The sequence below is a fragment of the Hyaena hyaena genome, unplaced genomic scaffold (assembly GCF_003009895.1).
Source record: "Hyaena hyaena isolate Hyena2069 unplaced genomic scaffold, ASM300989v1 scaffold_1095, whole genome shotgun sequence".
In the NCBI taxonomy this organism is placed as follows: domain Eukaryota; kingdom Metazoa; phylum Chordata; class Mammalia; order Carnivora; family Hyaenidae; genus Hyaena; species Hyaena hyaena.
In genome coordinates this window covers 315,772-340,335 of record NW_024081729.1, presented here as the reverse complement: position 1 = coordinate 340,335, position 24,564 = coordinate 315,772, and the positions used below count along the sequence as shown (strand labels likewise).

Genomic DNA, 24,564 nt, shown 5'->3' with positions numbered 1-24,564 from the left:
GATCAGAGATGGGAGAAAAATGTTCATGATGAACTTGAACATAGGAAGACAGATCTATAGAAAGTATCCAAACTAATGAATAGAGAGAAAATAGATTGAAGATAAACAGATTCATAAAGACCTATAGGAGAATAGAAAATGGTCAAAATATATGTAATTAGAGACTTAGAAAGTAAAGATGAAAATGGAACAAAATAGACTTTTTAAAAGAAATGACAAAAAGACAAACCACAGATTGGGAGAAGTTTTTGTAGCACATTTATCTGACAATGAACTTAGAGCTAGAATATATTTTAAAACTTTACAACTCAATAACAATAATACAGAAAATCTACTTTTTAATGAGCAGAAGACTTGAACAGACACTTCACCAAAGAAGGTATATAAATGGCTAAAAAGTATAAGAAGAAATGTTCAGCATCATTAGTTACCAGGGAATTGAAAATCAAAGCTACAATAAGATACCATTTGAAAGGATAGCATGTAGAGGCGCCTGGGTGGCTCAGTCAGTTAAGCATCTGACTTTGGCTCAGGTCATGATCTCATGGTTTGTGAGTTCAAGCCCTGCATCGGGCTCTGTGCTAACAGCTCAGAGCCTGGAGCCTGCTTCAGATTCTGTGTCTCCCTCTCTCTGCCCCTCTCCCCACTCGTACTCTGTCTCCCTCTCTCTCTCAAAAATAAACATTAGGGAAAAAAGAAAAAGAAAGAAAGGTTAGCACTTAAAACAACTCACAATACCAACCACTGAGGAAGATACACAAGAGTGGGGTCTCCTCAACATTGCTATTGAAAGTGAAAAATGGTACAACCACTTTGGAAGCCAGCTTGACAGTTTCTTTTAAAGTTAAACACATGCCTATCATATGGACCAGCTACTCCATGCCTAGCATTTACCAATATGAAACAAAACCATATCTCCACACAAAGACTGTTCATAGCAACTTTATCTATAACAGCAAAAATTGGAACAACCCAAACATCCACCAATAGGTGAATGGCTAACAAATTGTGCTATGAACACAATAAAATACTACCTACGGAACTACTAGTAAATGTAACCATGTGGGTGAATCTCAAAAGCATCATGCTGAGTGAAGGAAGCTCAGTGCAAAAGAGCACAGTTGTATGGTTCCAATTATATGATGTGCGAGAGAGGCAAACCAATCTATAGTGATACAAATCAGATCAGAGCAGTGAGTGGAAAGAGGGGTTGGCTGCAAAGAGGTGTGTATAAGGGAATTGTCTGGTGTGATGAAAATGTGCTATATCTTGACTGTGGTGATGGTTATATGGGTGTATGCATTCATTGAAGTATACACTTAATTAAAATGTGTACCTTTCATTGTATGTAAACTATACCTCACAAAGTTGATTTTTTTTTTAAGGTTTTTTTTTTAATTTATTTCTAGAGAGAGAGAGTGAGCAGGGGAGGGTCAGAGAGAGAGGGAGTCACAGTCTGAAACAGGCTCCAGGCTCTGAGCTGGCAGTCAGCACAGAGCCCGACGCGGGGCTCGAACCCACGAACCGTGAGATCATGACCTAAGCGAAAGTCGGACGCTTAACCGACTAAGCCACCCAGGCGCCCCCAAAGTTGATTTTTAAAAAGACAGTTGCCTAACTCTAAATTAGAAGCCTTATCTTCATCATCATCCTATAATGAGTCATTCAGCAGTAAAGTTTACAAGGAACAAATTCTTTATGAATCACACACAGGCACCCCAAATAAATGTCGAACCATTTGTGTTTTACGTGCATGGCTGGAGAAATAGTTGCCCATTAAACTAGCCCCTGCCCACCATCCCTGATTCTGGGCTACAGAAGAAACTGGACCTTCAGTTCTCATCTTCCTCAGCATCTTCATGAATTATTTGTTGACCAGTTCCTGTAATAAGTGTCTGCATTTATCTTATAAGTAAGTTCTACCATCTGAAATCTTGGCTGCTGCAGAGTGTAGGGGTATCTTCCCTACAAAATACCTCATACCAGAGGTAATGGTTAGTCTGACCGCACAGTGAACCAACATTAATGCTTGTCAGATAAGCTGTCCTAATTACCCTCTCCTACTCTAGGAGCCTCTTAAAGCCCTTTTTGAAAACACAGGCAATAAGAGAGCTAAGCTATCCTCTCCTTGAAATTTTCCTATCTGCAGGCAGAAATTGATGAACAAAAAGCAAAGCATCCTAAACTAAGAGCACTGCTAGCCCATGCAATGACCACATGTGCGAAGATGAGTGCCTCCATCTACTGGAAAACCTCCCCCCCCTTACAGATTGGGAGCCTTAATGAGGTAACAGGATGCTCACTTCAGCAGCACATATATTAAAATTGGAATGAAACAGAGAACATTAGTATGACCCCGGCAAAAGGATGACACACAAAATCCTTAAAAACAACAACAAAAACATTCATAGAAAAAGAGAACAGATTTGTGGTTATCAGAGGAGGAGAGTGGGAGTTGGAGAAATTGGATGAAGGTGTCAAAAAGTACAGGCTTTCAGTTATAAGTACTGGTAATGTAATGCACATGACGGCTGTAGTTAACACTGCTGTATGGTATATCAGAAAGTTAAGAGAGTAGATCCTAAGGGTTCTCATCACAAGGAAAAACAAATGAACTATATGAGGTGATGGATGTTAGACTAAACTTACTGCGGCAACCATTTCACAATGCATAAGATGTCAAGTAACTATGCTATCCACCTTAAATTTACATACAGTGCTGTATGTCAATTTTATCTCAATAAAGAATAGCAGGTAATAAACAAAATTTCACTACATACTCAAATCCTATGTTATCTATTGTATTAGTTTTCCTCTGGTGCAGTTTGCATAGCAAATTATCACAAACTTAGCATCTTAAAACACAATCCATTTACTATCTCACAGTTTGGCAGGTCAAAATGTTAAGTGGCCTTGGCTGTATCTCTGCATGGAGTATAACAAGGCCAAACTTCAGGACTGGGCAGGACTGTAAGGTTCTGGAGAAGAATCTGCTTCCAAGCTTATTCAGCCTGTTGGCAGGATTCAGTTCCTTAGGCATGTCAGACTGAGATCCCTTTTATATACATATGTATATATATAGTTTATTTATTTTTGAGACAGAGAGAGACAGAACATGAGCAGGGGAGGGGCAGAGAGGGAGACACAGGATCTGAAACAGGCTCCAGGCTCTGTGCTGCCAGCACAGAACCCGATGCGGGGCTTGAACCCATGAACTGTGAGATCATGACCCTAACCAAAGTCAAATGCTTAACCGACTGAGCCACCCAGGTGCCCCATGAGATCCCGTTTTCTTTCCAGCTATTTGGAAACTACCTGCATTCCTTGAATCATAGCCCCCCTTCTTCTATCTTCAAAGCCCATAATTGTAGGTTTAACCCTTCTCAGGCTTAGAATCTCTCTGACTTCTTCCTCTTCTATGACCAGCCAGGGAAAACTCTCTTCCTTTAAAGGGCTCATGTGATTATATCAGGTGCATCTGGATAGCCTCCTTATCTTCAGGTCATCTGATTAGTAACCTTAATCACATCCAAAAAATAACTTTTGTCAGGTAACATAATGTAATCACAGGAGTGACACCAAGGGCAGAAACCATGTAGCCATCTTAAAATTCTGCCCAACATACTGATGCTAGATTCTGTCCAGGACCACTGACCTCTTTGTATCCCTAGAGATACCATTCACCCAAACATTTTAAAGTTGTCATTAGAGGCGCCTGGGTGGCTCAATCAGTTGAGCATCCAATTTTTGATTTCCACTCAGATCATGATCTCAGGGTCATGGGATCGAGCCCCATGTTGGATTATGTGCTGGGCATGGAACCTGCTTAAGACTTTCTCTCTCTCTGGGGACCCTGGGTGGCTCACTTGGTTAACCATCTGACTTCAGCTCAGGTTATGATCTTGAGGTTCATGTGTTCAAGCCCCACATCGGGGTCTGTGGTGACAGCTCAGAGACTGGAGCCTGCTTCAGATTTTGTGTCTCCCTCTCTCTCTGCCTATTCCCCCACTCACTCTCTGTCTCTCTCTCTCAAAAATAAATAAATATTTTAAAAATTAAAAACAAAATTCTCTGTTTCTCTCCTTCTGCTCCTCTCCCCTGCTCAAGCACACATTCTCTCTCTAAAAATAAAAATAATAATAATAAATTAAAAAAATAAAGTTGTCTTTAAAAACACATGCTACTACTCAGTAATTCAGAGCCTACTTCCCAGATTCCAGTAAACAAGACTGAGATACGATAAAAAATACCAGATTTTAAAATTAAAGGAACTGTGTTTAAATCCCAAGGGTTCAGGGCAGAGAGCAATCAGGATGAGCTGTGAAAAGCACCATAGAAGTGGCACCTGAGCAGAGCTTTCTATGATGCAGAGAATTTTGGTAGGCAAGGGCATGAGCAGAAACAGGAATGAACAGGGCATCACCTGAGTAGTGAGGAGACCCACCTGACAGCCTGAAATAATGGAAGGTCAGACAGATGGAATAAACTAAAGTAAAGATGGCTTTGGGGCACCTGGGTGGCTCAGTAGGTCGGGAGGCCAACTTCGGCTCAGGTCATGATCTCACAGTTCGTGAGTTGGAGCCCCATAATCAGGGTCTGTGCTGATAGCTCAGAGCTTGGAGTCTGCTTTGGATTCTGTGTCTCCCTCTCTCTCTGCCCCTCCCCCACTTATACTCGGTCTCTGTCTCAAAAAAACAAATAAGTAAAAACATCTAAAAAATGTTTTTAAAAAATGAAGGAAGACTAATTAGAATGCTAGGAGAGACACAAATTGGTTATCTGTTAGAAATACATACTGACATTCTATGAGGAGTGGGGAGGGTTTTAACATCTTCAAGAAAGAAGTAAGGGGGATGAAATACAAATGGTAAAATGATTACAAAGGATAACGCTTCCTGATAGGTACACAGAGCTTCAAGACACTATTGAACGTTTCCATAATGAAATGGTTTTCTAAAAAGCCTATTGTGGCAGTCAAGGAATGAAGTCATAAAAACTCAGACATGGCTGATGGAAGAAAAATAGAAAAAGAAAGATTAATTCAACAAATATGTTGGCCTTGATAACAGATTTGATATAACTTCAGCTGAGGGAAGGGAAAAAAAAACTGACTCACTTATACAGTCTTGGAAATAAAATGTCTTAAAAAGGAATCTGTGAGCCTGAGCTTTCAATGAAGTGTCCTCATCAGTCTGTATGATCAGACTGATCTAAACTTTGTTTAGTCTATACAAAAAATAATTTTGTAAGGCCCTAGAAGTGTCTCATTTATTTATTTTTCTTTTACACATTGCAATGTAATATATTAATTTTAACATTTTCCACAAGTTGAGCCCAGAAACTCATCTCGTTAAAAAATTATCCAGGGATCTTTTGGGTACAAGCACCCAAAAATCCCAAATGCTTTCTTGTTTTCCCAAGTGATATATTTGTAATTGTCTACAAAACTACTATTCTGAAGGTGAACAGTTCATATTTCCATACCTGCAAGAGCCTAAAAAGGAGAATTTTTTAAAAATTTTAATGTAATTTTAGAAGGAATACTTCTTGGGGCAAAAAGGGAGAGAAAGGCTTTTCAAAGATGAATGAAAGTGATACCCAAAGTAAAAATAAAGTCATTCAGAGCCATTTCAGAAAGACAGGCTTTGATGGGCAGATTCTCACTGAGACAAATAAATGCTCAAGCTCACACCCTAAGCCCCTGAAAGATGGAGCTCACCTGTGGAGTAGCTGACATCTGAGGCTTCCATGGCTCGGAAGGCAGCCCACACTATTTGGCTTCAGATACAGAGAAAAGGCCATGTGCATTAAGACCCCATGAATTGAGAAAATAAACAATGATTTCAAACTTATGCTCCAAATCAATTAAGCTAAGGAATCTAGTATTATTTCAAAATCTTAAATTTACTCTATTGTCAAGCCCAAAGGTACGAAACTGTTCAATAGGAAATATATGTTGCATTCAGCTACCAAGAGGCACCCAGAGCTATTGAAATCCCTATTTTCAATTAAATATCCAGAATCCTGCCACTTGAAAAAGTAATATTTAGACCTAAAAGACTATATTTCAATGGGCTTGGGCAAAGTGGATCAGTATTTACTGTCTGAAACCATCGACTTCCTGGAGTTGATCTTTCACTTTCAAATGTCTGTGGTTTCCAGTGGTGCCTACCTCGATTTTATCATTGCAAGGTCAGATGGTCAAAAATGAAGGCATGTAATTTATGATCATTGCATTTTACATGGGTAGCTCTAGGTAGTGTGATCAAGGTAAAAAGTAGCAAGTTTATTCACATGTGTACCAGAGAATGCAACAACTGCTGATAATCAAAGAAGCTTTGTTGTAAATTTCAAGTAATTAAAGTTCTTTTAACCATTATAATAATTCTTTAAGTTTATTGATTTATTTGAGAAAGAGACAATGCAAGTTGGGGTGGGGCAGAGGGAGAGAGAGAGAGAGAGAATCCCTACATAAGCCCCTTGCTGCCAGCACAGAGCCAGACGTGGGGTTTGAATTACTGAAACCATGAGATCATGACCTGAGCTAAAACCAAGAGTCAGATGCTTAACTGACTGAGCCACCCAGGTGCCCCAACCATTATAATAATTTTTAAATTACAGCTCAATAATTATTTTACTGTTTCTACTAATTTATCAACATTAAATGAGTCTACTGGTCAATGGCAAGTATTGAAATGGAGATGATATATCCTCTGTTAAGTCAGTTATGTATAAAAATGCTCATAGATTCTGAAAACAAGACTATAGGATTGCTCAAAAAGAAGTATTCCCCTTATCATTTCGTGAAAAGAATAATGATAGGAGAAAAGATGATGATCTTTCCCTGCTGTAGTGTGTTAAATGGTGGCCTCCAAGAAGACATGTCCACATCCTAACCCTCAGAACTTGTGAACATTACCTCATTTGGGAGAAGGGTCATTGCACATGTAATTAAGAATCTTGAGATGAGGTCATGCTGGATTATCCAGTGGGCCCTCAATCCAATGACAAGTGTCCTTTAAAAGGCACACAGAGAAGGAGAAAGCTACATGAGATGGAGGCCGAGACTGAAGTGATGTCACTACCACCAGCCAAGGAACGCCTGCCTGGAGCTGCCAGAACCAGGCAAGGACAGATTCTCCTCTAGAACCTTTGGAGGAAGTGTGGTCCTTCTGAAACCTTCATTTCAGAATTCTGGCCTCCACAACTGTGAGAGAATAAATTTCTCTCAATTTCAACCACCAGGTTTGTGGTCATTTTTTACATAGTCCTAGGAAACTAATGCCCCTGAGGCTGAAAACCAAAATAACTCTAGAAAAAAGTGTTTTCTGAAAGCAGAAAACAAAAACAAACAACAACAACAAAACAGATTCGATGACTCCTGATCTCTCCTTCAAAGCTAGTTTCTATGGGGGCACCTGGGTGGCTCAGTCGGTTAAGCATCCAACTTGGGCTCAGGTCATGACCTCACGGCTCATGAGTTCAAACCCCATGTCAGGGTCTGTGCTAACAGCTCAGCCTACTTCAATTCTGTGTCTTCCTTTCTCTGCCCCTCCCCTGCTCATGCTCTGTCTCTTTCTCTGTCTCAAAAATAAATAAACATTAACAAAATTTTTTTCAAAGCTGGTTTCTATGACATGGGATCCAACGTGGCTAGCATATAGCAGGCATTCATCAGTTTGCTGCCTTATCCCCTTGAGTATTCCAGCAGCCCATTCTGTTACCACCATATGGCCACTGCCAAGCCACACATCTTCAGAGTCAGCATTTCCTAAATAATTTAGACAAACTGTGCACTAAAATCATCTTCACATATACCTGCCAGGAACCCTGAGAACCCTGGAAATTCTGACTCAGGAAGTCTGGGGTGGGGCCAAGGTATTTGCACATTTATTTATTTATTTATTTTATTTTATTTTTTTAAATGTAATTCTTTTTTTTTAATGTTTTATTTATTTCTAGGAGAGAGAGAGAGACAGCGTGAGCAGGGGAGGGTCAGAGAGAGAGGGAGTCGCAGACTGAAACAGGCTCCAGGCTCTGAGCTGGCAGTCAGCACAGAGCCGGACGCGGGGCTCGAACCCACGAACCGCGAGATCATGACCTAAGCGAAAGTCGGACGCTTAACCGACTAAGCCACCCAGGCGCCCTGGTATTTGCACATTTAATAAGCTTTACAAAAGATGCTGATATCCACTGAAGACCGAAACCTTGAACCTTGGGCATTCAGCAGCTGGACTAGCTATCTGGCTCTGTCTCATTCCAAAACCCAGTTGGATCAATAGGCCAAGGGAAGAGACCATGGGGCTGGAGGACAAAGAATAGACCTAAGAAAAATGGACACATTTAGGGGCAATCTTGAGTCTTATTCCACTTTGAAATGCACCATCCATGCAATGTTTCTGGGTCTATGCAGACTCCAAAGGGGGTTAGAAAATATACTGTAATCAGAGCTGGTGTAAAGCTGAAGTATGAAAGTATTTCTGCACTAAAAATGTTAAACTCCATGTGAGTGATAAAATATTTATTGAACTATAAAGTATGCTGAGAAAATATACATTAAAAAGAGAGCTATAGGGTGGCTCAGTGGGTTAAGCATCCAACTTTGGCTCAGGTCATGATCTCATGGTCCATGAGTTCAAGCCCCACATCAGGCTCTGTGCTGACAGCTCAGAGCCTGGAGCCTGCTTTGGATTCTCTGTCTGGGTCTCTCTCTGTCCCTTACCTACTCGCACTCTCTCTCTCTCAAAAAAATATACATACATACATACATACATACATACATACATACATAAAAGAGCTACAAAAGTAAAGTCAATTTAAGAAGTCTATTTACTGGGGCGCCTGGGTGGGTCATCGGTTAAGTATCCAACTCTTGATCTCAACTCAGGTCTTGATCTCAGGGTTGAGTTCAAGCCCTGCATTGGGCTCCACACTGGGTGTAAAGCCTACTTAAAAAAAAAAAAAAAAAAGAGGAAGTATTTATTTACTCTCTACTACATGTCAGATACTATGCTACTCATCAGATCTGATGATGAATAAGATGGTCACTCCCCTCCTCTCAAGGGCAAATCCAGGGCACTACCAGGAAAAACAAAAACCCAGTAGTCTGGTCTTAACTAATCTGAAACCTCATATCCAGGCCTGATCTCAGAGGAACCATTGAGAACCTAGCCAGTGGGTAAAGTTGATTTCTCCCTAAGGTCACATTCAATACAGAACTGATGTTATCATCAGTGGATGTGGTACTGAGTTTAAGAAGTTGACATTTATTAAAGGTTAAAGGAGTTTGAGGAAATTCTCTTTTCCTGATTAAGTAAAAACAATTAAATGTTACCAATTTGATTAACAAATAGAACTGGAAAATTTGGTCGCTTGAGGGGATTCCTTAGTGAAATACCAAAATTATGGTACTAGAGTTAGTCCTTTACATTTTCTTAAATTTTTTAAAAAATGTTTTATTATTTAGTTTTGAGAGAGAGAGAGAGACAGAGGGCGAGTGTGGGAGGAGCAGAGAGGGAGATAAGAAGAATCCGAAGCAAGTTTCAGGTTCTGAGCTGAAGCCAGATTCTTAACTGAGTGAGCCACCCAGGTGCCCTTAGAGTTAGTCCTTTACAAAAGGAACCACCTGATTTTAAAAAGAGCATAACTATGCCCATTTTTGTGAACATATCTTTGATGTCACTGTTAGATTATATGGCTGAGTCAGGTTCAAAACTATAATAGTCATTGGTTCATTATTACTTAATAATAGAACTCTGGCTCGAGGCATTACTTCTGCCCAGTTATCAATGATCCCAATCAGTATCTACATACATTCATTCACTCATTTAACCAATTCATTTATGAGTTTCTTCTACGTGCCAGACACTGAGATCTCAGCAGTGAGCATGCAGTCTTGGTTTCTGTGGGACTCATTCTTCAAAACAATATCCATCAAGAGCAGCCCCACATACCTCTGCAGCAGAGGTATGTTATCAATCACAGCACCCTCTCCTGCAAAGCCCCTGGATGGCCTGAGGATGCTTCTCAACATGCCCTTCATGAGAATGCTTCCAGTCTGAGGTAGAACACAAGATGAAATTGGCCATCCAGATGCTAACAAAACTACACTGAATCACTGGTGGATCCCCCAAAATACTATTGCCTTGGTTCATATCATTTTCTCTTTCTGTCCTTTTTACCTCTCTCCTCGTCATCTATGAATATCCAAATCTACTCTTGTGAAGGTATGGCTCAAATGCTCTACCTTAAAGTCTCCCTTGTTTTCTCCTTTGAGATATAAATTCTTCTGAATCAGTATTTCTTCCCCCATTTATGTTACCTAACAAAGTGCATGTCTTGTCTCCCACATATACATCTTAAGAAATATGCCTTTTATCTTTTCTGTCTTTGAATGCCTCATAATGTTCATTATACAGCTTTGCACATGCACACACACAGAGATACGCAAGTCATATGCTTCCTAAACACTGGTTCAATAAGTTAATTATGAGAGAATTTGGGATTAAGAGAACAGTTAATCTCACTTGAAAAAAAGCTCACTGTGTACCTGTTTCACAGGGATGTTATCAGTTCTAATGTTCTGGTTATCAGGTTGCATTGAAAGGTAATGAAAGAAGACAAATTATATTTGACCTAGAGAAATATTTGACCTACAGACCTACATTTACAGAAATAAATGACCTACAGTAGATTCCTAACCTGAGCCATGGATTCTTGGTATCTGTAAAGTCTGATGTTGTCTACAGAATTTGCACATATATGCATAGGTGCACTTTTCCAGGGAAAGGATTCATAGCTTCTACCAGATTCTCAAAAGAGGTTATAAGAATAGAATGTATGTGCAGTAGCTGACTGACACTGACAGATGTTGGTATGTTTGTTCTCACACCATGTCAAAATGGCACATTGGGAATGAGAAGGACCCCATTTACTGATCTTCCCAGGCTCGTAGCTCTCAGGATGATTCTGGTAATCTCCAAACTGTTTTTCCTATGCTCACTGTTCCCAGAAGATAACGTATGAAAAATAGTCACAAACATAAAGAATTAGCTTTTCTGGTACATAAATTTCTAAATGATCAACAGTATCTATTAAGGTTTCATAATATTTTCAGAACCCAATAAACCCTCTATGAACTTGGCAAAGAAATTTTTTATGTTAAATCACAAATACCTTTAGGAATCATATTCTCAAAGAAAGCCAAATTAAAATACATTAATTTAAAGGTATTTAGATTAGTAATTAATAGCACTTTTTCAACCTAGGGAAATACATATAAAGGACTAGGAAAAGAAAATACACATCCTGAAGATGAACATCCTTAAGATTAACTGAATTAATGTTTATTTAAGTCCATGCATGAATTTTTCCATGAGTTCATAATACAGCTATATTTACAGATACTAAATAACTATAACTAACTTTTGTCCACAAGACATACTGAATCTAAACAATGTGATCAATCTCCAAAGGTTATTTTTTTAAAAAGGATTTAGCTATGAAGATGATTTGTCAGTCAGTTGCTTGTGGGACTTCTCATTAAAAAAAAAAGGGGGGGGTTTAATGAATCAAATTTATTACAGTGAATTAGTGTATGAAACAAAGCCAAATACATTCCTTGGTGTATGCAAGGGGTAAAGCAAAATAATATTAATAGAATCAAGGTTACTAAAAAACATGGCATTTTTCTCTGAATAGTAATATAAAACATCACTGTGTATTAACATTATTTGATAATAGAAAACCAGTAAGACATGGTTCAGTGTTGACTTTTTGATGTTTCAATAAAGGTAAAACAAAATTCTAACAAGTAAATTACAAAATCTAGAAAGTGAGCCATCAAGAGGTGTTCTCTTTAAGAGCATGCAATTCATGACAAATAATTTGTCTCATCTCAATGCATGAATAAAAGCATATTTACAATTCAAATGGCTCTGTCAGCCAGGAGGAGAATGACTCTCCATCTGTTTCATCTGCAGAGATGGTAGACAGACGATGATTACACAGCTCTTTGGAACATGTATAATTTTTTTAAATAGTGACAATTCACTTGTTCTTTTCTATTTTGTTGATTTACACATTTCAAATGCGGCCATGTCAATGACCAAATATGTACAAATACTTCAAAAGACAAAAACAACAACTATATACAATTTGCCAAAATCAAATTTTAACCACGGTACATTTCATCTAGTCCAGACCCTAGACATTTTCCGACACCAACAACAGCTATCAGGTACTGCGTCAGTCCAGATGAAGCCTCAACACTACAGATTTATTTTTTCTCTTTCGAATGCTATCACCTTTCTTTAAAAATACATTTACAATTTACCTACTTTTAAACTGGCAATAGCTACACGAGCAATGCCCTACGCCACAAATCAAAGCCCTGTCCTACCCAAAAGCTACTGTTAATTGAAGTCAATTTTACCATTCAAGATTAAATTCAGATGTGTAGATCCCAGATACCTGGGTATGAAATATTAAAATCTGCCAAAAGGAATTAGATATTTTTCTTCTTTTCCTTTAACATAACCCACTATATAATAGTGAACTAAATAGGTTTGTTTCATAGAAACAACTTACATTTGCCAATACAGGGCAAATGGTCTATGTACAGATACATTAGGACTGCCTAACTGACAGTGAGTGTTGCCGACGAGGCTCCAAGTCAATGGAGCTAATATGGTGGAGCTCTCTGCTGAATGGACTTTCCCTTCAGGATACGTCGGATCTGGAAGAGAAATAAACAGGATCTGTGAGGTTTATTTTTTATGTTAAAGTACCATTTCCTTCAGAGTTTCATTCCTTTTTCATGTACTCTACAACACTCGTGTCAACTTGTAAGTAAATATATGAAGAAATATGAAACAATACATGTCGAGACTTTAAGGTGACTTTAAAAATCCTACTATAGGGGTGCCTGGGTGGCTCAGTCGGTTAATCGTCCAACTTCAGCTCAGGTCATGATCTCACAGTTTGTGGGTTTGAGCCCCACGTTGGGCTCTGTGCTGACAGCTCAGAGCCTGGAGCCTGCTTCGGATTCTGTGTCTCCCACTCTCTCTGACCCTCCCCTGCTTGTAGTCTGTCTATCTCTCTCAGAAATAAATAAAAACATTAAAAAAATTTTTTTTTACATCTTACTATAACTCCTTTCAAGGCTTATTACAGATCTATAATGCTCTCTGAGTGCAAGAGAGTAAAGCATCTCCATTAAAAATTACCTAATGTTGAGGGGCACCTCTGGTGGTTCAGTCGGTTAAGAATCTGACTTTGACTCAGGTCATGATCTCATGGCTCGTGGGTTCAAGCCCTGTGTCGGGCTCTGTGCTGACAGCTCAGAGCCTGGAGCCTGCTTCAGATTCTGTCTCCATTTCTCTGCCCTCCCCTCCCCCAACCCAGTAGCACTCTGTCTCTCTCTCTCTCAAATATAAATAAACACTAAAAAAAAAAAAAACTACTTAAAGTTGAAAATCTCCAATAGCTTAAGTAAGCTATATAATCCTTTCCTAGTATCTACTCCTGCTATTTGTAAGAACATTTAATATAAGGCAGTAATGGTGGTATATTATAGTATCTCACCTATTTTGAAATCAGCTTGAACTATCAAGAACCCAAAACCCACTTCATACACACATAAGCATATCTTTAAAAAGCCTTCAAATGAGGATGGTTGCCATGATATCCAATCAGAGCATCTGTGCATAATATATAACTGGTGATTAACTTTATACCCCAGTCTGACAAACATCACTATATGGCTGCACACCACACACAGGAAGCAGAGGCCAAGACTGGGTGTAAGGCTCTGCTACTCAATGATGATTTCCTAGTCAATGATGATTCCTATTTGTGGGATCTCTGAGTCCCCATTTTCTCAGCTGAACCTTTACACTGCAAAGTTTTTGTAACTATTAAGTGGTACAACATACATGAAAACTCTTTACGAATTATTAAGAAATTCACTTTAAGTTATGAAGAGCTCTACAAATAGCAGTTCCTGCAACATTATGGTCACAATGAGGGCTATGAATCAAAGAAAAGGCTAAATTGAATTCCATAGGTTTTATTTTGTGATTATCAAAGTTTGTAATGACCTGCCCATAGTCACAGGTACCCTCATTTATCCCAGGGAAAGATTTCCATAAAAAATATCTTAAGTTCTAGGGCACACGGGTGGCTCAGTGGGTTAAATGTTCAGCTCTTGATTTCAGCTCAGGCCATGGTCTCATGAACCATGAGATGGGGCCCTGCACTGGGCTCCGTGCTGACAGCATGGAACCTGCTTGGGATTCTCAGTCTCTCCCTCTGCCTCCCCCACCCCCACCAGCCACATGTGTGTGCTCTCTCTGTCTCTGTCTCTCAAAATAAATAAATAACTTAAAAAAAAATAAATATATATATATATATATATACATATATATATATATATATATATCTTAAGTTTGGAAAAGATTCAGTTCTTATTATCAAAACAAGTTGAGTCATGTGAAACTCTTCAACAATTTCCAAAGATAATATATAACCATATAAGTAAAGCATAACTTTGTTTAAAGTATTTCTAGGTTCTGAATTACATAAACAACCTTCCATTTCCTATTTAGTATCAGTTAGTAGATAGAAATAACTGTAACGGCCAATGTTTACTAAGTACTCACTGCGTCCCTGGGACTACCCCGCATATTCTACAGAGACTGACTCATTTCACACCCAGAATCTGAAGGCCCATTACTTACCAAAACTAAGACTCTCTTTCCTCGATGTCTGCAGGAACCCTGGCACCTCATCTTTCATCAGCTTCCAAAACCTCAAACCATTCTGAGTGATTCTACACCCAACTTTGTGTTATAGGAGAAAAGACAATCTGACTTTTGACCATTTTGAGGCCATGGATAACCCTCAACTTTCTTCCTCTTCCGTTAGAAACAGAGCAATGGACTCCAACGTTGCTACAAAGGCACTGTGAAACACAGACACTGACAGAGCACACGTGAACACCACCAGCTGGCCTCTGCCCTGCACAACCTCATCTAAAGGAAGATGTTTCAGACCGAATGCCCCTTCTGTAGCGCTCACCTGTTCCCCCACAGGGCCATCAGGAACCAAATGCACTGGCTGTTCATTCTCCAAGTTCCGAGTACTTGGGTCTGCTCCTTTCCTCATCAACAGGCGGACCGCATCCAATTGTGCCACCCGATACTGAAGGCTGGCAGCAACATGGAGGGCGGTGTTTCCATTGTAAGCCTAAAGACAAAGAGATAAAATGACACCTATCAGAAGGGGAGGTTTTCATGAAAGCGGCTCAAAAGCTTGAAGAAGGTGCAAAGGTCACTCCATGGCTAGCGCAGTTACTGAAGCTTTCTAAAAGTACCTTTGCATTCACAAAAGACAGGCAACTGGGCAGCTCCAGAAAAAGACGAATGAGTTCCAGGTTTGCTTCTTCAGCTGCCAAATGCAAGGCTGTGCGACCACTTTTACGATCCTTAGCAAAGACAAGAGGGGAAAAAAATGAACATCTAGATGCCACTTTTGGATATGGTTCTTACCCAGGCTCACAAGTGTCTGATTCACCGTTGGTGATTCACTGTGAACACTGTCTTCTCTGCAAACCCTTCCTTCATCCCAGACTAAACAAAATCTTATTCCTCCTAAATTCCCCATCAATTTGCCTATATGCTTCTGATCACAGCCTGCTCTTACATACAGGGTAGCCATAAAATATAGAAACACAGACAATTCTATTTTATCATATGCTGTAATATAATACAATAAAATTTACTATGTATTCACCTGTGTTTCCAGACTTGGTGGCCACCCTGTGTAGACTTACACTTAGCTGCAGCTCTCACCTCTTCCACTTCCCAAGGTCTTAAGTATTTTTTCCCCAGAGCTCCCAATTCAGTGCCTTGTACATAGGAGATACTCCATAAATAAACCTCAAATTTAAAGAGAATAAAATGTTTTCCAGCTTAAAAACCAGAAGATTAAGTCCGGATCCTACATCAATACAGCAACCCTTACAAAAGAGCGCCACTCTTGTTATTAGTATATGAAAATGGACACCAAAATGATACTATCAATTTCAAGCATTTTCTTTTCCTTTCAAACAAAGATTAATTTGTTTCACAGCTCAATGATCTTTTGAATGATAATCTACAGGTTAAAAACAAATAAAAAAAGCTGATGATTTTAAAATCTAAGCTTCTTAACAATTCATGCATTGCTACTCACTCCATTAATTGAAATACAGGAAAAAGTTTTAACTTATAATTGGGAAATAAGGTCTTTCGCTCTAACCACTTTTCTTCCCTAGTCCGTCTCTAAACTCTACTGAGAATTTACCTTAGCTTCCACGGCCGCTCCCATTTGAATCAGACATTTAATGGTGTCAACCAGGCTCTTATTCTTCAGCAAAAGCTCCTGAACTTCAGGTGAATGCGGCTGCTGATTTCTCTGCAGTTCGTGCACCACAGCATTGTGGGCCACAACTGCACAGTGTAGAGGAGTCAGGCCTACAAAAAGTACAATAAGCAGTGGTCAAGCAGTGGTCAAGCACACATCAAGTATTTCAGTTGTTCTACGATTACAGACCTTGAGGATGGGCTCTAAAATGACCTACAAAGTAGGCTCCACAAGAACCAGGAAGGCAATCCAAAGATTCCCTCCATTGGGTCTTGGTGCTAATTTTATCTATAGAATACTTTAACTTTAATCACTGCCCTTCCTTCTTGGTATAAAACTTAATACCCTCGGAACTGATGGGCTCCACTCTCTACATGGCTTTTCATCCAATAAAATTTCTGTTGCTTACCATCATAGTTAGTTGCCTCAAGATCCAAAAACTGATTGCTCTTCACTGCTCCCTTCTGAATTGCCTGCAACATTTACAGACACATGTTAGCAAAAGACAAGTTAAACAAATACTTATCTATTAGTATTCCCAAGAAATGAGTAGGTTGGCTAAAAATATACATCTCACAACAGGCAACCTGTGTCTGACTTCTACTACCCAAGCCCTATCTCTTTGGCCCTGTGACAGCAGAAGCAGCCTCCTACCTGAAGCACCTGAGAGTGACCTTTCTCAGCACAGACATGCAGAGGGGTTCTTCCCCAGCAGTCGGTGGTGTTCACCTGGGCCCCAAGGTTCACCAGATCCTGCACAATGAGATGCTGATTGGCAGCCACTGCCACCTGAAAGGCGCTCTGTGGATATTCAGAGGAAAGAAAGATTTTTTTTTAAATACATAACACTATCCTGACAAGGAATATGAACATAAACTAAGACTGAGGGGAAAATCCCACATAGAGAAATAAAGTACTCTAACACAAGGAAACTACAATAAGCTAAGGGCATGGCTTTATTATACCCAGTTAATCTTTGGTCAAATAACTACAAAGTTAACATTAATAACTTCAAGGTTGACAGTGGCAAAGAGTCAACATCTCAGAGTTAATATTAACTGAATTCTCTTGGTCCACAGCTCTAAAAGGATCAACACATAAATATGAGACTGGTTAGTCTTCTCTTCACCATAACCACATCTCTGCCATTTCACTCTGTCAAGATCCTCACCTGTCCATTGTGCTCTTTAATATCCAACATGTGAAGCGCATTCATCTTTCTTGCGAGGACATAGGAAAGTGCCCTTCTCCCCTGAGCAACGGCAATGTGGAGGAACCTGGGAAGCAAAGAGAAGAGAATTACTCTGACTTCACTAAGTTCATCTTTAAAAAAATAATAAAAATTTAAATTCCTCCTTTAGCCTCCTTCCTGACATGCTGGTGCACTTGAATGAAACTTATAGAGCATAATTTGTCTTTTCTGCTAGATTGATAACACATCTGAGTTGCAACAGGATATGTTAAGCTACCAGAAATAGTTAGAATGCCAAGCACCATGCTGATCGCTATAAACTAATTATCTTTAATATTCCTAAAACCCTATGAGGGAGGTCTTTTCATTTTACATGTCAAGAAACTCAGGCATAGAGAGGTTAAATAAGTTGCCCACGGTCACAAAGATGTCATGACAGATCAGGATCAATCTACAAGTCAACTCACAATTGATCATGACCAACTACTCATGATCTGTTTTTGTTCCACAGACACAATCTACCCTGGGCTTTCAAAGCTTATTATTGAAAGAAGACACATAAACAGGTAATCCGTTCAGCCAGAAAATAAAAGAAAGGAAAACGCTTGAAATATTAGCTGTCATTGAACAGCAATTTCTACCTGCTCTAGGCATCCCAATTAGCCACTTCCTAAGGTCTGGCTTGGTGTGCCCTAGAGAAATTCTGTGCCCATTACTTCTAACAAGTATGGTTTGCCAAATTAGGTACATGAGAGAAAAGGATACTCACGTGTCACCATCTGCATCCTTTGAAAGAAACTGATCTTGAGAGATATTTGCCAATTTGCTTTCTTCCTGCTCTACTTGCCACTGGAAAAATGACTTCCCTAATTGTGTGGTGTTCATTGGATTTCCGATGATGTTCGGGAATGGCAGCGAAGTGCCTAAAGGCGTAGAGCCCGCGTCATGCCCCACCATGGCCTCACAGGCACCGTGTGGCGTCATGTTGAAGTTCTGCAGGTGGGCATCATTCTGTTGCTGAACACTGGGGGGATTTTGAATGGGAACAGCAATATTCTCAGATCCCTGACTATTCAGAAGGGATGCAAAACTTTGATCTGGGCAGAACTGTGGTTCTTGACCCTGAAAGAGGTTTGATTCATAGTTGGGGGACTGGGACGTTCTGGAATAAGGACTGTATTCCTGAGTTGGGTTGTGGGTGTAGTGCTGTGGTGGCGGCAGCTGTTGCAGGTTCTGGCTCTGTGGAGAATACTGGTACAGGGTGGCCTGATCCATCAGATGTGGGGAGTCGCTGACTTGGAATGGCTGGTACTTCTGAGGTGGAGAGAAGACCTGCCCTCTGTGGAAGTCCTGACACTGCTCTCGGGGAGAGCCCTGGGGGACCCCCACAGGGCTCATCCAGCTAACTTGGACAGTATTCAGGGAAACTGGGCTACATTCATTCTTAATGTTGATTATGTTCTGAAGCAGATCGGCACTGCTGTCCTGTTTGGATTCACTGTGATGAACATCTTCCATGCTCTCTGCGGGTGTTGGTGTTTGAGGTGGTGTCTGGAAAAGAAGAAAAAGTTAAGTTACAGATTCTCTTTCAAAATTATTCCAGGAAAAATCTCCAGGGGGTATTCAGAGGAAACTGGTGAGATACTTACCAAAAACTGGGTATGTAATAAAGCTGGCCTTTTGCAAGCTGGTCCATCAGTCAGTGAATCAGGTCCTTTCCTTTTCCCACTATATGACAGTGTGCTCTTCAATTCTATACCCAAGAAAGGAATATGGAATCTATGATCACTCTATTTTCTAGATTTTACCCATAACCACACTACATTATTTCACTCTAAAGCCCCTCATTATTATGAATAGAAGGAACTCTTACCTGTGAATTGCTCTCTGTTCACACTTTGTGTCTATAAGGAAAAAGAGTTTCTAATTTAGTACATATTAAATGGTTTTCTGCTTAATAAACATCAATACACAGACTTATCTCTACCACTCTTTACAGTTCACCATAAATCTTTGATAGTTATCCTAGCAATATTTATTTTCTATCTTAATTTTCATTCCATCTTACAACTCTACCCATTCTCCTTTCACCTTAGTTCAACTGAGGTCAAGACAAAATTATTAAGGCCATTAGACGTTTTTCCCTTTCTAGTCAAACTTTTCCATTTCCGTTGATTCTTTGCTCCCAAGTTGCCTTCACGTATTCATTCATTAAATTTCTCTTGTTTGCCCAGTACCAGGCTAAGTGATAGGAATACAGCAGACAGAGATCAATGCACCATCTATCCAATGACTCCGGTGTGGTCTACAAAAGAGCTACTGGACCCAGGTCAGAAGAGAATAATAACTACCCTAACAGAATAACCTCCCTGCCTTGACCCAAAACAAAAAGAGGTACCACCTTAAAATCATCCACAGCTTGGCCAGAAGCCTTCTGTTTATGACTTCGGATATGCAACAGGAGTTCCTTCACTGAGTTCTTCACACGAACACCTTGAAAGGGTCCTCTCTGCTGCCTTCCAACCCCCATATGGGGTTCAACTGTTCGAAAGAAAACAAAACATACCCCAATTAAATCTCTTCACAGACACAAATCCTGATCATCTCAAAAGCATAGCTGTCGAACGTATGAAGACCCCAACAAACAGAGAGCAAAGCCTTTCCAACTCACTCTGGTCAATGACCTTGCATGTCGGTCCCCAGCCCTACTTAAGGGTTCTTCATTTCCTAATACCTTTCTCCCCCAGGCACCCTATGAAAATAAAGCTCAAAGAACTGGGGTTTCAGGGGGCCCTGGAGCCAACAGATAAACCCAAATTAAGCTTGTTTGTCTTTTAGCCCCATCCACCCAAGAGACTCAATCATAGATTTTGCCACCCTCTCATAAATCTGTAATTATTCTTGACTTCTGAAAAACCTTGAGGGAGCAAGGAATAAATGATGGATTTTCAGCTTTTACAAACAAAGCTTTATGTCCACACAGAAGTTTAAAAAGTCTAATAATTCCACTCCCCTAAGAAAGCACAAAACAAACTTCCTCCAAAGATGTCAATGTGCCAAGGTATAACAATTAACAATGTCTTAGATTTGTTTCTTAGGATTTCCTTCAGTTCAGCTATGCCAAGAAAGCCGTTTAAATTCACTAAGCTAAAACACATTTCGTCATACACACACAGGATTTCCCCTCACCAGTGGTTTGTGGAATTGCTCACACAGGCCTTCTAAGTTAAAAGAACATAATCTCATTTCATATTTAAATTTTTAAATGTACTTTAAAATGTAGTCTATGAGTAGAGCATTCCGCTTCTGACCACTAGTATGTCATAACCTCTTGGGATGAGTTGAACACAAAGAAAACATGGAAGAAGTCAGGAAATGAATAATTGAGCCACTCAGTTGAGTAGGAAAAAGTAAGAAGATGGGACAAGAAACAATGCCTAATTTGAATAGATCTAGACATATCAAACATATGAGAGGAAACCACTCAGTGGTGGGGCAAATTAAACAATGAGTTGATTTTATGTTTAAGTTTAGGAAAATCTTGTCAGAATCTAACAGCATGTCTCTGGAATGACAGTAGTTTATAATTCAACGTCACAGAGAGAAAAATTCAGTTTCAGAAATCCCCTATGTCTATGTGGTAAACCAAGGAACGAGCAAAACAGTTTCGGCCAAATGAAGGCCAAATGTGAGAGAAAAGGTTCTAACACACACACATACACACACACACACACACACACACACACGCGCGCGTGCTCACGCACTTTTTGCATATGCTAAAACATACCTACATTTAACATACAGGGAGCACTTTATAAAATCGAGTGGCTTAAATTACTTTTTAAGTGAAAATAAAAACTCACTTTTTAAAATAAAAGATAAGCAAAACAGAAGTGGCTAGCAGTAGGGAACACCTGAACAAGAATGTTCTTTAAAATCATGCTGATTAAACTTTCTAACACTTGAGATTATCTAGACTTTCTTTAGTCTGCCCACAGTGTCATCCTGTTTTCCCCCAAGTTATGCAACTCGGCTCTTTAAGAAAAGAAACTAAACAATTCACAGCAGAAGGAAACATTAATCCCATCTCGGCTAGATTTAGCTTAACCATTCTAAAGCACACAGAAAAACAAGACCGCAGAAATTCAGGGCAGACTTCCTAAACCCGAAAACATCACACACTAAAGGCGTTATCTGAGCTGGTTTTTAGTCCAGTTTCATCTCACATCTTCTTAGTTTCAGTTTCCTTTCTTTAACATAAAATCTTTTTACTTAAACTTTCCACAAATACTTAGGAAAAATGAAGTAGACCATAAACACAGTACTCAAACCTCACTGATAACCCCAAATTATACCCTATACCTACATCCGATCCAAACACTAGCCACAAATTATGTGAATTTACAGTTTAACAAAGCTTAAAAAAAAAAAAAAGGAAAGAAAAAAGTAGAGTGTGAGAAAATCTAATGTGATTCATCCTCAACCCCAGAAGTCAGAGGTCTGCTCTTAGAGGCGCTTTGAGCTACCAGGCCAACTGGATGGCGCCCGGATCTTAACACATGGTCAAAGGGCATCGAGTTGTATCAAATGCCCTGGCACAGAGCAGGTCTTCCAGTAATTGCCTAGCATATGATGATACTGTGATTATATACTGCCGCTAAGGAACGCGCAGAGGCCACCTAACTCCGGGTCGAGGTACTTCGCACCTGGGTTGCTCTGACCCTCCCCTCCCAGCGAGTGGGCCTCGCGGAGACTGGGGGTGCTGGGGGCCTGGGGCGCTCCCGCCGGGGCGGAGAAGTACCTTGCAGGCGCTCCGCGCGCGCGCCACCTCTCGGCCGGGACTCCACAGCCCCGCAGGAGGACACGGACGAGGCGGAGGAGAAGTCGGAGGAGTCGGAGCCCGGCGAGCCGGGCGCCGAGGGCCCCGACGACGAGCAGATGGCGTCGCAGGCGCCCGGGGCCGCGGCCGGGGGCGATGCGCCGTAGAAGTAGGCCAAGTTCAGCGGGCTGGTCATGAGGCCACCGTCGCCGGCCGCGTCCAGCAACCCCTCTCCACCGCGGCTGTCGTCCAGCAGCTTGTCCACGATCATGCTCCCGGGCTGGGCGCTCGGGGACCCCAGACTCCTGCGCCACTCACTCGCTGCGCGCGACTACCTCCCGGCTGCGGTTCTGACGGGCTCGGAGACCGGCCGGCGGGAGGATGGCGCGGGCACGGGCGCGGCCCGGGGCTGCCCGGCTATTTAACCGGCCTCCAGGGATACGGAGGGAGGATCGCCGCCTCGCCTGCCTCCCCCGAGCCCGGTCGGGCCATTGGCGGCGTCGGGGCCGCCTCCCGGCCCCTCCTCCGGATGCGTCCCGTTTCCAGTAAAATGTACAGGATGAGGCAATGTGCCCTCCGCCCTCTCCCCGCCCGGCTGGCTCCGCCCAGACAGACCGGTTGTTTTCTCCCCCTTCACCTGGAAACCCCGAGCGAGCGCGGCCTCCCGCCTCCCGGCCCCGGTCCCCAGCCCTGGCCGGCCGCCGAGAGAAGCCGCGCCGGGCGCCAAGGAGGAAGGCGCGCGGCGTGGGGCTCTGGGACTGCGGAGGGAGGCGTGGAGGCGGGAAGGCAGCGGTGGGAACAGGTCGGCCCGGTTCCCAGGGGGTGGGAAGTCCTGGAAGCTGCACGTTCCGCACTCCGCCCGCCCTGTCGCCGCCAGCTTCCCGCCTGCTCCATTTAGGGCGTCTCTGGAAGATTCCTAAAGGGCTGTCTCTTCCAGCGCCTCAGAGCAGCTTTTGCCCTCGGAATTTAACGTTTGCCAAAGCGTTTGCCTTTGGCACCCCACTGAGATAGATGTTGAAGCCATTTTTCTGTCCTCAGATTATAATCTGGACTACTGAATTTTGGGGGGCACAGCTCAGGGATTAAAAAAAAAACAAAACAGTGCCTTATACCCCCGTCTAGTTCAGCACTGGAACAAAGCCATTATGGGCCCCCCCCTGGGTGGCTCAGTCGGTTAAGCGTCTGACTTTGGCTCAGGTCATGATCTCACGGTTCGTGGGTTCGATCCCCGCATTGGGCTCTGTGCTGACTGCCCGCTCAGAGCCTGAAGCCGTTTCAGATTCTGTATCTCCCTCTCCCTCTGACCCTCCTCTGCTCACGCTGCCTCTCTCTCTCTCTCTCTCTCTCTCAGAAATTATAAAAAAAAAAAAAAGGCAAGGCCATCGTAGCAAAATGATGAATGTATGTACATGTATATGTCTGTATTCATATATATATATATTAATGGATTTACACAATTTTTTTATTGAAGTTCTAAATCTTGCTGAAACCATGGCTAGCAGTTTGCAGGAGAAAAAAAGAATAATTATGTCCCTTCTTTCACGTACACTATAATCTTGTAGAAATGATAAGGTAGGCACACACATGCTATATTAAACGAAACCGATTATGATTAAACATCATGAAGGATACAAAGTTCAATGAGTGGCCTAAAAAGACAAAACGTGGTGGAGGAAAAAATCCTCCAGGAGGAAAATCTTTGCAAAGGAGGCAGGCCCTAAAGCATAGGTGGGATTTAACCAAAAGGATTTACAGGAAAATGGAACAGCATGAGCAACAAAAAAAATTTTAGGAAGAGTCATAAAAAACTTACAGTTCGTTTCTATGGTAGTCAAAGCAAAGGTGATAACACAAATGTGTCAGGTTACTTGGTGCCTTTGGCTGTCGGAGACACTGGGTCTTTAACACAGCTACATGAAAGAATCTGGGGCAGGCAAAATTAACCTATAAGCAGCCTAGATGTGGAAGACTGAGGCCCTTGGGCCCTACTGCCATAATCCAGGAGAGAAGTGAGCTGACCCTGGTGCAGAGGCAATGAGGAAGAGGAAAGTAAATGGAAAGAAAGGGCTGGGCAGCATTGCTAAGACAGAATCCACAGGTCTGGATGGGCTGGATGTGGGCAGCAATGAAGGGGTCCCCAGTCAGGAAG

At 41.3% G+C, this 24,564-nt stretch overlaps 1 protein-coding gene and 1 non-coding gene across 2 annotated transcripts; one reads left to right on the top strand and one right to left on the bottom strand.

Moving 5' to 3' along the window:
• Window positions 1-2,295: 2,295 nt before the first annotated feature.
• On the top strand, window positions 2,296-2,402 carry LOC120224054. Its single transcript, XR_005526454.1, has one exon. It is a non-coding gene; the product is annotated as a U6 spliceosomal RNA (small nuclear RNA).
• A 9,155-nt stretch (window positions 2,403-11,557) lies between these two features.
• On the bottom strand, window positions 11,558-22,840 carry NFKBIZ (NFKB inhibitor zeta). The gene is made up of 12 exons (XM_039222279.1): window positions 22,398-22,840; window positions 19,998-20,137; window positions 19,470-19,500; window positions 19,246-19,349; window positions 18,366-19,147; window positions 17,576-17,681; window positions 17,059-17,205; window positions 16,814-16,877; window positions 16,345-16,514; window positions 15,374-15,484; window positions 15,079-15,246; window positions 11,558-12,736 (listed from the first exon to the last, which is right to left on the bottom strand). The coding sequence occupies exons 1-12, from the start codon at window positions 22,684-22,686 to the stop codon at window positions 12,683-12,685; spliced, it is 2,166 nt and encodes a 721-aa protein (XP_039078210.1). The 5' UTR covers window positions 22,687-22,840; the 3' UTR covers window positions 11,558-12,682.
• Window positions 22,841-24,564: the final 1,724 nt, after the last annotated feature.

Excerpts from the sequence above, each read along its gene's own strand:
- NFKBIZ (XM_039222279.1), bottom strand. The coding sequence starts at position 22,686 with ATGATCGTGGACAAGCTGCTGGACGACAGCCGCGGTGGAGAGGGGTTG. Across the intron at positions 20,138-22,397 it reads GCGCGCGGAGCGCCTGCAAG|TTGAACCCCATATGGGGGTT; the intron begins GTACTTCTCCGC and ends TCTTTCGAACAG. Across the intron at positions 17,206-17,575 it reads TTAAAGAGCACAATGGACAG|AGCGCCTTTCAGGTGGCAGT; the intron begins GTGAGGATCTTG and ends GAATATCCACAG.